At 34.4% G+C, this 13,488-nt stretch overlaps 1 protein-coding gene across 1 annotated transcript in view; it reads right to left on the bottom strand.

Annotated features, from left to right (window-relative positions):
- The window catches only part of LOC117107478 (E3 ubiquitin-protein ligase RNF213-like), a 57,078-nt gene that overhangs the window by 23,051 nt on the left and 20,539 nt on the right, over positions 1-13,488 (bottom strand). The window contains exons 27-47 of the mRNA XM_033249179.1: positions 13,327-13,456; positions 12,929-13,167; positions 12,239-12,321; positions 11,886-12,019; positions 11,026-11,118; positions 10,338-10,535; positions 10,100-10,195; positions 9,722-9,885; positions 9,201-9,423; positions 8,165-8,335; positions 7,274-7,446; positions 6,999-7,145; positions 6,577-6,739; positions 5,476-5,588; positions 4,206-4,338; positions 3,382-3,575; positions 2,614-2,799; positions 2,095-2,194; positions 1,705-1,914; positions 1,379-1,515; positions 603-844 (exon numbers count right to left, since the gene is read on the bottom strand). Coding sequence (XP_033105070.1) covers positions 603-844; positions 1,379-1,515; positions 1,705-1,914; positions 2,095-2,194; positions 2,614-2,799; positions 3,382-3,575; positions 4,206-4,338; positions 5,476-5,588; positions 6,577-6,739; positions 6,999-7,145; positions 7,274-7,446; positions 8,165-8,335; positions 9,201-9,423; positions 9,722-9,885; positions 10,100-10,195; positions 10,338-10,535; positions 11,026-11,118; positions 11,886-12,019; positions 12,239-12,321; positions 12,929-13,167; positions 13,327-13,456 — 3,329 coding nt within the window. The remainder of the gene's footprint in view (positions 1-602; positions 845-1,378; positions 1,516-1,704; positions 1,915-2,094; positions 2,195-2,613; positions 2,800-3,381; positions 3,576-4,205; positions 4,339-5,475; positions 5,589-6,576; positions 6,740-6,998; positions 7,146-7,273; positions 7,447-8,164; positions 8,336-9,200; positions 9,424-9,721; positions 9,886-10,099; positions 10,196-10,337; positions 10,536-11,025; positions 11,119-11,885; positions 12,020-12,238; positions 12,322-12,928; positions 13,168-13,326; positions 13,457-13,488) is intronic.

The raw sequence follows: 13,488 nt of genomic DNA, 5'->3' as shown, positions 1-13,488 counted from the left end.
ATAATATGTCGTTCTTATATAGCGCTTCATGCCTTTACAAAGGCCTCTAAGCGCTTCACATTACATGAAGTAACATGAAAGACATATATAGAATCTATAAATGCAAAAGAAATGTCAAAAGAACTATACATTTATCCTTTTATATAGATTTACTGTACAATAGCCTAATTTTAAATCAAATATGTTATGCATATACAGTATTTGTTTATATCTTCAATAGTTTTATGTATTTAATAGAAACCAAATCACTGTGAAACTTGAAATGGCAGAAGAAAGAACAATTTTTTTCTTGTATAGTTAACTTGTACCTAACTGACAAGTGGTTTGCAACTTTACAGACAGAATGAAAGTGACTCCCTATATAAGTCTCATATGAGGCTCTGGAATTGAAATTGCTTTGTGATGAGAACCTTTTTAAAATTAAAGGAACTCTTTAACCTTGTCTATGAGACTGGAATTAAGTATCTCAACAACAAATTCGCTGGTCCACTCAAAGCATTTAAGCAGGGAAAACCCAGTATTTTTTTTATAATATCTATAAATGAATCTTGATACAAAAAGCTAATAAAAACACACATTTTTAAATCGACAAAATACTGTACCTTGAAATCCATCAAAACACTGGTTAACACGAGGAAGCTGAATAATAAATACCACGTGAGCTCGGCATTCTGTTCGGTATTCTTGCTCCGACTCCATTCTTTCTTGCATAGCAGACAAAGCATTCTCTCTTTCATCTTGTACTCGATAAGAGGCACAGGATATAAGATGTGTATTATCGCTGCTAGCATCACACTGAACCAACAGTAGTCGCTCACTTGCACGATTTTCATCAAAAAATTTCCTGCGTAAAAAAAATACAATACTGATTTTCATGAGGCCAACAGTAAAATCTATTTTCCCAAAGTGAACCCAGACCAGCTAATACCTGTATCTGTTTCAGGTTGGGACAAGTCTGATTTAATTTTATCTAGACCTGATCCAAACTAATCAAATCTGTTGTATAATTGAATCATCAAATGGAAAATTATTAAGTAGTTGTTACTTTACTCATGAGTAAATTATATACTACATATCTATATCATTTATTTATTCTACTCTTTATCCATTATCTCATTCACTTATGTTGTACTTACTTTTAAGCTATTGGTTGAACAAATGTTTCAAGAAGAATCAACTGTCTTTTTTAATTAGAACTTTATATCATTGACTTTTTGCTACCATAAATTCATTCCACCCCTACTACTAGACTCTAACCTGAGATGTAACAGATGATTAAAAAAACCTTCCTTAATATTCTAGCCAGACATGTACATTTCGGCTTCTTTGTATAAACTTGAACGTTAACATAAACAGTTATAGTCAGTACTGTACTTACTGTACTTTATGAGAAAATTGTTGTTCATGTTGAAACTCCTTTAAAGAGATCATCTTAATGTGAGAATTATCTATCCTAGTAGATACTGCAAGTGCCTCCGAGTCTTCTTCTATTAGCAGATGTGAATATGTTGTTACCTGTAGAATGAATATAGATTTTTTGTCAAAAAACGATAGTTGAAATTATAAAAAGTTCAGATATTAACATGTATTTTATCAACATTTTTATATGCACTGCAAAGAATAAGCAACATTTAAAATTATAATGGTGAAAAAGACAACAGGTAGAAAAAAGGGATGCAATCAAACTAACTCTACTAGTCATACCTGGGCTAGGATCCCCTCAGTCCCTTCTTTATGATTCTTCTGAATTTTGTCAGCTAGATAGTCTGCAAGACATCCATGCTTCTGTACCCTGAAGTAAGTATTTGTCAGTGATTCTCTCTCTTTATCAGACATATTTGTTTTGGATAATCTGGTGACTGATTCTGGTGTGGCGCATGTCAACAACTGGTCTTTGACTTTTTCAACCACCTTCTTTTTAAGACACAGAACAGAATTGAGATAATGTAATTAACAATGTAACAGATTACAAGGCAAAATAATCTCCATATTGTTCAGTATTCAGGCAGTGGACAGAGGTATGCAGACAGCTACTCTTGTTATTATTATTATTATTATTATTATTATATAATCATTATATTTTCTATGAAGTACCTCGTTTTCACCACCACAGGATGCCCATGTTTGGTAGACAAGAGCAGCAATTGTGTCACCATGGTATCCAACAAATGCATCGGTCCGCTTGAAACTTTCTCTAAAAATTAAGATGAAAACATTCGTGGAGTTTCACATGGCAAACATGTACACAGCCATTCAGGGAAATTTTCACTCATCTTAAGGAATTTCTTTTTTGTACAAAATTCACCAATCCTTAATTTTGACATCTAGTTTCTTAGGCAACTTTTTTCTGGTAATGGTGGCAATTTATGTTCTAACTTTGATAGTAAATATTATAGCATTATTATTATTATTATGGATTTATGCTGTGCTGGGACAGACAGTTACGGATTGGTTTCTAGGGTGTTCTTGTTAAAGGAACAATGGCAATAGTCAATATATTCATGAATGTATTCACAAAATAAACTACTGTACTTTTAAGATATTTCATATATATATGCACAAGATGAACTGACCAAAACTAAACTTATGAAACATATGAATTTCAGCTCATACTTTTGTGCTTGAAGATGGTGTTTAATAGTTGTAAACAAAGTCACCCAATCCTCAAGCTGTTTGACAACCATCTGTTGCTCCTCATTCAACATCGTTGTCATAGCCAAAAAGTGTTTCTCAAGACGATTGATAAGTGGGATTGGAAATCGCTCATGAACAACCTCCTTGTCAGCAACAACTATCAATCTTAAAAAAAACAATATGAAACAATGTCAGCAGTATATAATTATCATTTTCATCTAAACAGCACTAAATTAAATTGTATTATTCTAAAGCTGTGCTACCTGAAATCTCAATGACTGATCAGGGTGACCTATATAAATGCACTGAGTATACAGTAGGTTCCACCAACATAGTACTGTATAACAATTCTAGATCTTCAAATGTGGAGTTGAATAGCTTGGTGGTTAAGATGCTTGCCTTCCAATCCCAGGGTCCTGGGTTCAATTCCTGCCAGTTGCAGGATGGATTTTTTCTCACACGACCAAAACAACTCCACTCCCTAAATCTCATATTGAGATTTAGTTTGTGTAAAGCATCGTGTGTGTCTTGTGTAAGGGATTGTCACCTACAAGTAGGATAGTGATATATTCGCTATTGACAATCCTTGGCACATGTATTGTGTGCCTAAATAAAAAAAAATAAATAAATAAAAAATAAATTTAAAAAAAATAAAAAATAGTGTCTAGGTCACAATTTCACCTTGAACATTGGGTTGTTGTGTGAAAATTTGTTGTGTATGGATATTGTATTGAATAAAATGTTTACCTAAATGACTCATGGACACGACATTTGACACGATGGTTACCAAGTCCAAGATCAACGTATCGTTGACCACCAAAGTAAACATAGTACTGATTGAGGGCATCATACAAACTTTCATAGAGGTTCTCGAGATTTAACAGCACAACTGTCCGACCAGCTTCCATACAAAGCTTAATGCGGTTGATATTGCGACATACCTGTTAAAATTATATGTAAAACATTACAGCATTAAATACAATATTCTGTGTAGTCCCTTTTGCAATTTAAAATAGTAATAACAGGTTTAGGGTAGCCCCAGCGGGGCTCAACTGGGCCCGGCCCCAGCTTCTGGGAAGACCAGTTGTAAAACCTGTTGTGGAAAAACGAAACATGGTGGGGATATTAGGTGGGTGTGTACTCTGGTCCATCTGTCAGGAAACGATGGAAAATTTGTCTGAAAAAAGCTGACGCCACCCCTGAATGGTTTGTAAGTACAGTAAATGAATCAATGTTGACGTTTCATCTACACTCCTATATTTGCAGCTACTGTGTAATTTTACATTGACCAAAACAATATACTCAACCCACGCACACCCACTTTAATAATAATAATAATATCTGGAATTCATGTGTTGGCAATTCCAAAAAAAAGTGCAATGGATGAAAGGATGGATGCTTAATGAAGCAAAATAAATAAATATGAATGTTAAGATTCCATAATTTATGCATGAGGAGTACTGTACAGTAGGTTATATAATTATTATAATAATTAAAAAATGGTATTTTTTTATTTATTTAGGTAATTTATGAAATAGACAATGCAATACATTTTACTTGTGTGTACTTACTTGTGTGTACTCTTGATCAAATGGAAAACTGCTTCCATATATAATGACAGCATCTTTCATTTTGTTCAGGTGTTCTTGTAGGATGGGAAGAGCTGCAAACTTTTCAGTCAACACAAGTAAGTACCTGCTGTCCCTGAAAAGTAAAACAAGAGAGTTTTTAAGAATCTACCCTACAAATGTCTCCAATCAATTTTCTCTCTTCCAATTTGTATGGATCATCAGCATCAACGAACACAACATACTGTATGTTAGGCCTAGCCAGGCCTCTGAGTTGCCGCAGCCTTCGGAACTGTCTAAATCTAGTGAACAGCGATAAATAGTTACAAAGGAGACTATAGCTAGGTTCATATGGGATTATAGCCAGATGAAGTAGCTGATCTACTTGCCAAGTTAATTGGATTAAATCCACTAATTGCGTTCGACGTTAAGGTTAGAGCGAGTTATTTTGACTACCAGAAATTCGGAAAACACATCATTGCATTGTGGGTAATTACTGTTGATTTTCGCGCGACTAGTTTATGCTAGATCGAGACTATATGCGTAAGCTATAGGCCTAGGTCTCGGCGCTTGATTAGACTGGCCGAGGAGTCCAGCTGGAATAAAAACGTCTCTCACAGCATTGTTAGATTTTTCAACTTTGTCACAACAATTGCCGATGTTATGCTATTGTGGCCTAAGTCCCGCATTCTCTCTGCTATCCTTTCGTGGACACCAGCCTTCTGACGATACTTCAACTTTTTCGGTGATTTCTGGCTCCCTCCAGATATCTATTAAATCACATTCCTGCGCATACGTCCAGAGATGGCGTTTCTTTACTGACTTTTCAGCCATCATTTGCAAAATAAGACTTGTTGAAATTAAAGTACACAGATCAGGGAGACTGCGTCAATTCTGAATGGTGTTTATGACAGTAACTAAAAAACGCGCTAACCAGCAAGCATGGAAGGTCACTTTGCTTCAATTTGATTGGTGTATTCGTGACCTGTGGCCACCCGCTGTTTAATTGTTTGCTGGCTTTAGGCTGGATAAAGAAGTTAGTCGACATAAATTTACTCGACGGGCTTAGTCGAGTTGTGGCCTTCATCTCGCCATACTTGAGCGGTCATACTCAAACTTATGGCGAGATCTTCTAGCTCATCCACTAAAATTATCTCGCCATAGTTGGATATGAACGGGGCTTATGCTGTGTGTGCTGAATGTCTGGCGAATGACCTTCAATATTGGGCATTCACAGTTCAAATATTCACTAATGAAGTTACTGAAGACATACCCATCAGATGTTCCATGCCCTACTTTCTTTGTTCCTTCTAATTGCGTTTGTCCCTGGGCATCCAAGCTAGCTTTGATAAGGCCTGACGGTGAACAGTCTGGATCTCTGTCACACTATGAGTACAAAAAAAGTTAACACATTGAGCAAACTTACTGAAAAAACAGTCAGATTGATTTTGATGTTATGTTCTTATGACAAAACATAATCATTTGTGGCAAAGACAAGCCAAACCAGTCACTCGGTGCAAATCCTGTTTCAGAGATATTTTATTACACTAAACTAACCTTTCTATATATCATGCTATGCTGTTATTTTCCCCATTTTCAATATTAAAACAACAATTTTTAACAATCTGGTAATGCTTTCTGGCTGAATAATGCCCAACATCATAAATTTTGAAGGTCGATTTCTCAAATATTGTTCTTTAAACTGCATGATGTTTACATGGCTCTTAGTGCTTTTTGCACTCTGTGTCATCTCCATTAAATTATATAGTACTGTGTATTAAAACAATCAACGCCAGTAACAAATGCTAGTAGTATCACGTGGTATCGTGACGTAACACAGTAGTACTCTATAAAAGCGAGAGCATTCCAGCGGATGCAATCTACAACCATGGACCTATTAATAGGTCCATGCTACAACCTCTGAATTTGCACATATTAAACACAGCAGGGTCTTGATACTCCAACCAACAACTAAGGTCACTGAAAGTAGTACCAGTAGTAGAACTATGCAAGAACCACAACAAGCAACCATGCCTCACTCAAGGGCGATAGTTTAGTTTAACGGGCCATAAATCATAATTACCTTGCCAAACACTAATTGGACTTCACCCGAGTAGTTGGGTATAGAATGGTTAATATATACTAGGGCCTAGTACACCTAATGTGCTGTGTGTTTAAACTTCTCCAACCTCCAATGTACATTGTTCCACGAATGTTTAGGATAGGAAAATAACATTGCGAGTTAGTGATGATGTAATGATTGACTTATAATATTATTTAGAATTTACCAATGTTATCACCCCCCAACCCTTAAAATACAGTGGTGGCAAAAAGTCAAATGGTAATGGGTTGAAAATGCTCATTTCAAACTAACCGTCCCCTTTTTCACATAAATTTCAAGTTTCTTCTTAAATGTTTTTATGTGATCTTCAGTTTCTGACAATCCTCCAAAGTTGCGTCTAATTGCATGTTCAATCTCAGCCCAAGTCGGCACGTTTCCCGAATTTTTAGCAAACTGGTTCACCATCTTAATCAAGCTGCAGTAAAATAGAATAATTTCCTCTTGTTCATAAAGAATGACCCATAGGTCAAAGGGGATCATGTAAATCAAAGATCTATGATGGTTGGGAGTAGACACTAGCAATATGAAATCATGAATTATCTATCTACCTATAACAAACTCTCTTTTAGAGTAGGGTTCTTTTCTGTTAAAAAAAAAAATGTTTCATCATGATTATCTTTACCACTAAACTGCATAATTTTTTCAGATACAGTTTCAATATTCTATTTCCTCACCTGTAAAAATCTCGAAGCCCAAAGAAATCATGATCTTGTCTTCGATAAATTTCTAAGTATCCTTGTGCCAGAGGTTTCAGAATTTGCCTGACAAGGTGTGATGCTCCTGATGCCTCTGAGTGTGATGTTTTAGATGCACATATGCCCCTAAGGTACACAAGATTAAATTATTAAAATGTCTGGTTGCAATTTCATTACAGTTTCTCTCTCATAACCTGATAAAATGTGTTATCTTATGTCCACACTAATCTAATAAACATGAAGTAGATACTCACTTAGCACTTTCAATGAGTTCTTCTTCATTGGGAACACCTCGAGAAACTAAAATCCCTCGATTCATCTTGGCAGGGTCAAGCGCCCAGTTTGAGATGCCTATAAAAGCAACTTTTTTATGAGCCGGTGGATTGTCATCTTCTTCAGAACCATACTCAAGCAATGGGTGAAGAGTCTGAGAACAAAACATTAAAAGTATGAAGTCTGCAAGTATGAAGAGTATCTAATGCAAGAATTCATATTGGTCACTAGATTCATAGGCAGTCATGGAAAATGTGCAACCTTCTCCATGCCACCCCTTTGACATGAGATCACCATCAACTTTTGTCAGTATTTCTAACTCATACAATAATCATTAAATGGCTGAGAGTGTGACATCTATCATGCAAATTAGCAACCTACTGTCTTGCTACCTACTTCAATCAAAGTACTATAGCCTATAAGCTAGAGTCTAGGGCATACCTAACATTTTTTTATGATTTGTGTTCATCCAGGTAAGTACTCAAAAAATAGACTTTAATCACAAACTATGTCCTTTAAAATGTAAGCATACTTCAATTGCATAATCACATTTTTTATATAATAACAAATATTCATATAATGCCAATTTAAAATTATTTAAAGGCACTAGGGGAAGAAATAAATAGGTTTTAAAATTTGTCTTAAAAAAACCAAATTAGACGAATCACGAACTGAAAGTGGCAAGGAATTCCATGTATAGGGGGCTTGAAAAGAAAAGGCACATTGACCATAAGCTTTTGTTTTGCCTTAATACGAGACGGAACTGTCAAGACATTTCTAGATGAAGAACGTAGATGGCAAAGAGGAATATAGTGGGTAAGATGATTGAGTTTGGGCAAAAAAAAAACATCATAATTTTCTATTCCAAGTACCTTAAGTGGCATTCTTGGTGAGTCTTCTGCAAGACCAACTTCATCCAGAACAACAACTGACACAAACTTGTTCAGATCTTTGCTTTCTTGAAATCTGCTGCATTGACGAAAAGTTCCAACAATTCCATCTGGTGTTGACAATGGACTGCACTGGTAGGAAATCATATGCACCTAAAATGAAAATAATGAGAAAATACTAGATTATAGCATCTACAGGCAATTATAAAGTACAAGAAATTAAGAGGAGGAAGGGAAGATTTCTCAGGCTCAAGGCTAATAGAAAAGCCTGTTGGAGATTTTATATTAAAATTGAAATAAAATGTGGTATATAGAAGGCTCTTATCAAGAATAAGTTTCCTTTTTATGATAAACCTTTGAAAAAAGAATTTTCATGGTAAGTATTCTATTGAAAGGAAACTTGGCATATTGGTTCATTCAGGCATGTCGTTTTATGATTTATTAGTTTTGTTTATGATTTTGTGATCATACATGCTTGAGTTTTTTGAAGAGGTCAGATGCCATATGAGGCATGTTGTGGCAAAATGGCTAAGTTGTAGCAAAAATTGAAATTCAAGTTATTGGTATTTTCAGATACCTGAGTATCTGATCTTTAAAATGAGGGGTCATTCATTGAAATTGGACATTTCAGGCCCAAGCTATTGGAAAGTGAATGTACAGCACTCTTAGATTCAAGATAAACATGATTTTGAGTAATTGCCTTCCAAAGTTATTTGTGCATACATTGTTTAATAGAATTAACCATCTAAATAACGTTAAATAAACAATTTGTTGACCACTTCCAGAACTAATACTTTGGAACATGATTAATAATAACTGTTGATCTATAGTGAAAAAAATTTAGGATTTTTAGGCAATTTTTTGACCAAAAATGATTTAATAACTCATTTACTCAATAGTGGCCTGTGCGACAACTTAACCATTTTGCCAAGACATGCCTCATATGGGTTCATTGAGATATGCATTAAGGGCTGTCTATTTATGATTAATTTTTTTATTTGTGATTTTGTGGTCATACCTGCTTGAGTTCTTTGAAGAGGTCAGATGCTGCAGAGTCTCCTTGCATGGCATCAGCCACAATAGTCTTAGCTAAAGACTTTGAGCTTCCAGGCTTTCCGACCAAAAACAATGGAATCCTCAACTCAATGCAGATGATCATCATGAAAATATTCTCCTTAAGGGCCAAGTTGCGAGCAATATTTGGTCCCAATTGAATGTTATCTAAAAAGATATCTTGACAGCTATAGGAAGAAAAATACAAAAATTTCATGATTACCATAGTAACAGATCTTAGCCAAATGGAAGGTAAACATGTACAGGTATGTTTAATGTGTCTAATTTTTAAATTATGAAATTGTGTATACTAGTCTGACCACATTTCTAACCTAATTTGACTTGTGTTGTTTACGTGCTTCATATTCTATATAAATGTATATATTTTTTATATTTATTAAGAAACAAAGAAAAGAAAATATTTGAAAGATAAATATTTTCAAAGACTGAGGGAAGATTCCAAAAATTGATCTTAATTAAACTTACCTGTTTATTTCTCTGTAAATCCTTTCACTCCCTCCATATAGGTTCAGTGGGGCACTGAAACTTTCTGCTACCGCGTCTCTGAAGTATTCTCGTTTCTCATCTAGACATGCATGGTAGCACACACCAAGGGCAAGGACTAATGCCCAAGTAAGGTCATCAATTACCTGTTAAAAAATTACAGATATTTTGAAATGTAGTAAAGTGTATAAAATGCATTAGCTTTCTTTCCATTTGCTACAGGCAAATTAATAAAAAAATTATAAATAAGGATAAGAATTATAATAACTTTTTGATAACAATAAACACTAGAGTAAATTTTAAAAAATATACATATATACAGTATATATGTATATTTTTTTATATACTACAATATATTACCATTTCCATTTCATCACAAGGAATATCCTCTTCTGATTCATATTCATATTCTTCTTCACTGTCCTGTTCTTCCGCTACTCTGTGTCTGTACTCAAACTTTTTGTCAAAGATAAGATTCATAAAAATAATTTGACAACAATAAAACAATAATAAAAAATCACAAAAATATCACAATAATTTTATTACAAAAAAAAACCACAGAAATACAATCTGTAATTTAAGGACTACAATATATTACCATATCCATTTCATCACAAGGAGTAACATCTTCTGACTTATATTCTTCTTCACTGTCCATTTCTTTCTCTACTATGTCCTTTGCATTCTCAAGCTCTTTTTCAATCAAAGGTTGCAATAAACGTCGTTTGTTGAAGAACCAGACCATCACATTAAGAGTTCTCTCAACGTCTCGTAAGCTTACAAAGCTGCACTCATTCTAAGTATAAACAAAGAAAAGCTTCTAAGAATTAAATTTATAGGATAAATATATTTCTCTCTTGCATATTAAACAGAGATCATGTAGGTGTGGTCGTCAATGTTTCAATGATGACAAAGGATGAAGTTTGAGCGTAAATGCAGTCATGCGCTGGATGATGCTATTTTTTGCCGTAGGAGTGCTCTTAAAGGAACAGTGGACAATAGTCGGTTCACCCAGAAAAGCTATCATCTTTGCGTTTGTGATATTATCATGATCATGACTGAACATGAACATTATTACTGTTTGTACTGTATTACTGTTAATATAAAGCTCCGTCCAAATTATCAAAAAAGTATTATATGCCCATGATGTGCATATAAATGTTCATGATGTGATGTCATCATGAACATACAGTATTTAGGCATGGCACATGTTTTTGCCAAATGAAATTTGATAGTCTGGACTGGGAATTACAATGTATATTGGCAGCATGCTTTTATTAACAAACCTTCTGTTCCCTCATGAATGCTTGGGCAGTGGATAAAACCTCACTCACAACTTTAACCTGCCGAGGGGTTGCATAGATCTGTCCATTGGTTACCTGGAAAAAAAAAAAAAACAATCATTTTCTATCAGCTTTTGAAAGTAAAGTATATATCAGTAAAAATAATAAATGGATAGTATATAAAAAAGGAGAAAGATAATAGGAAAATAAACCTACAGAGTTTATTCACAAATAGATATATTAATATTATTATTGGTTTACAAGTTACAAGGAAGAAATTGTCAAGTGTAAGTCTTGATCAAAATTCAGGAGTGAACTTGAGGGTCATTTAATTGTTTATGGTCCTGCATGTTTCTCGTGTTCAAAATATCTCAAAAACAGGTGCACAGGTTTAAATGCCAGCTACAGCAGGGATTGTTAGGCATGACATAAGGATGAGGTGATTAAATTTTGGTGACAACAACAATACATTGCATGTATTTTGTTTGTCAGCTATAAGATTAAAACTTGCCAGTAAGTTAAGTCAGAATAGTCAGGAATCGGCAGGTGTACAACTGATGCAATAAAAGGCAGTCGAAAGGTGAATTACATTTTGGTGTCAACTATGGACCATTCAAAGCAAAACGTCGCAAATCAGATATCTCAACAACTAAACAACTCATCTAAATGAAACTTTTGTGTTGGTTTAATTTTTTTAAAGTAGATTGTGGTTGGAAAGTACATATTTTTGAGAAATTTTTAATAGAAAATTTTGGCGGTGGGCTGAGATATGCTCTCTACTGAGTGCTCTTGTTATAATTATTTGTTGGAAAACAAAGGAAGCAAAGTACTGTCTTAATTTTATTCAAAATGTGCCAACTCACAAAACGTTGAACGATCTGACTAATGTACATAGTCTCCACAGTACTATTCAGCTGACCGAAGTCCCACACCAGAGGCAGCATGCTTGGGGGTAAAGCTTGTACACGGTACACTAGTTGACGTAGAGGAATGCGACCTAAACAAATTAGGAAATAATAATCATTAAATGCAATACACATGCTAGAAATTACCTCAAGAAAACAAAAGATAAATTAAAGCCGGATGGCAGAAATTCATATTACAATAGCGCACCACCTTTTGCGTAAACCGTTCATCCCGTGTGCATTATGGATTTAGCAGAACACAATTCAGATAAAACTAGGGATTGCCTTTAATTCTAGTCTTAAAACCTTACCAAGTCTGTCTTTGGTTTCACTTGCTTTGATGTGGTAACCAAGACCTGCTGCTTCTAGCCTTCCTATCATTTCGTCGGTATGTCTAATTTGTGAAATAAAAACACATTTGTTTTCATACATAAAAATAATTACTTTCAACATAATATTAACAATACTGTAAATCAAAAGACACACTTTAAATTTATTTAAATGTGTTGGAAATACAACATTATTGGGTCCATATTTTTGTTATTGGCTGAAATACAATGCGTATGTAGCTTCAATCAATTATAATAATATAGTATTACTTGAAGAATATGGAAATACCCGTAGCAACAATATACAATATAATAATAAAATCAATCAAAGATCATTAAATTTAATTGACACCATGTTTAGACAAACATTCGTATATATGAGTTTAAAAACTAAATGTTGTACTTATGTATCACTGTTTTCTGTACAAACATGCAAAAATCTTGCATCTTAATAGTAAAAAACCAACAACTGTCTGTCCTGTTGTGCTATGTTTTGCTCAAAGCGGAAAGAGAATGAGGAGGTATATTACTGTAGAGAGGTTAAGTTACAAAAACTAATGACATTTAATAATTTTAATGATTATGTAGATTGGAATTATAAGTACTATAGTCAAGCAACCCACACTTTCTGCTACCATAACAGATATCATAGCCTAAGACTGTTTAAGATACCTTTTATAAGGGTTGCAGGCTGCAACTATCTTTAGGCCACTGCCATCGAAGTCAATCTGCCGGCCATTCATGCGACCATCACACATAATCTCCTTAATGATTCCAATTGCTTCAGTTGTGTTTGCTTCATCAAAAAACAAAACTGTATCAATGTTATACTGTGCTTTGTTTGCCTTTGCAAGTCCTTCTGCTCTGCGTACACGTTGAACAATATACTCAGAAGATGTACCTCCATGTACCTTGTAGGGGAAAAAAACTTTTTCAGTTTTTATCTCTACAAACAGAATTGTGTGCTGAATATTAAAAGTTAACATTTTTTTAAGTGGATTTTTGCCAACTTTAAAATTTTAATGATTTATTGTTAAGTCAAATTTGATTTGAGAAAACAACATTCTAACCTTCATAAGAATCATGTTGTTTACGGGTTGGTCTGCCACCAGTCCATTAGACTGTAACTGACACATGAAGCGAATGAGACGCGTCTTGCCACAGCCTGTTTCACCCATCACAATCACAGGGATGCCACACCTACGAAATAAATAGAAAGTAATAAAAATCAT

The sequence above is a fragment of the Anneissia japonica genome, unplaced genomic scaffold (assembly GCF_011630105.1).
Source record: "Anneissia japonica isolate Jap-2015-1 unplaced genomic scaffold, ASM1163010v1 scaffold284800_len683186_cov164, whole genome shotgun sequence".
In the NCBI taxonomy this organism is placed as follows: Eukaryota; Metazoa; Echinodermata; class Crinoidea; order Comatulida; family Comatulidae; genus Anneissia; species Anneissia japonica.
Note: the sequence above shows the minus strand (reverse complement) of the source record. Positions and strands in the feature narration are given on the sequence as shown.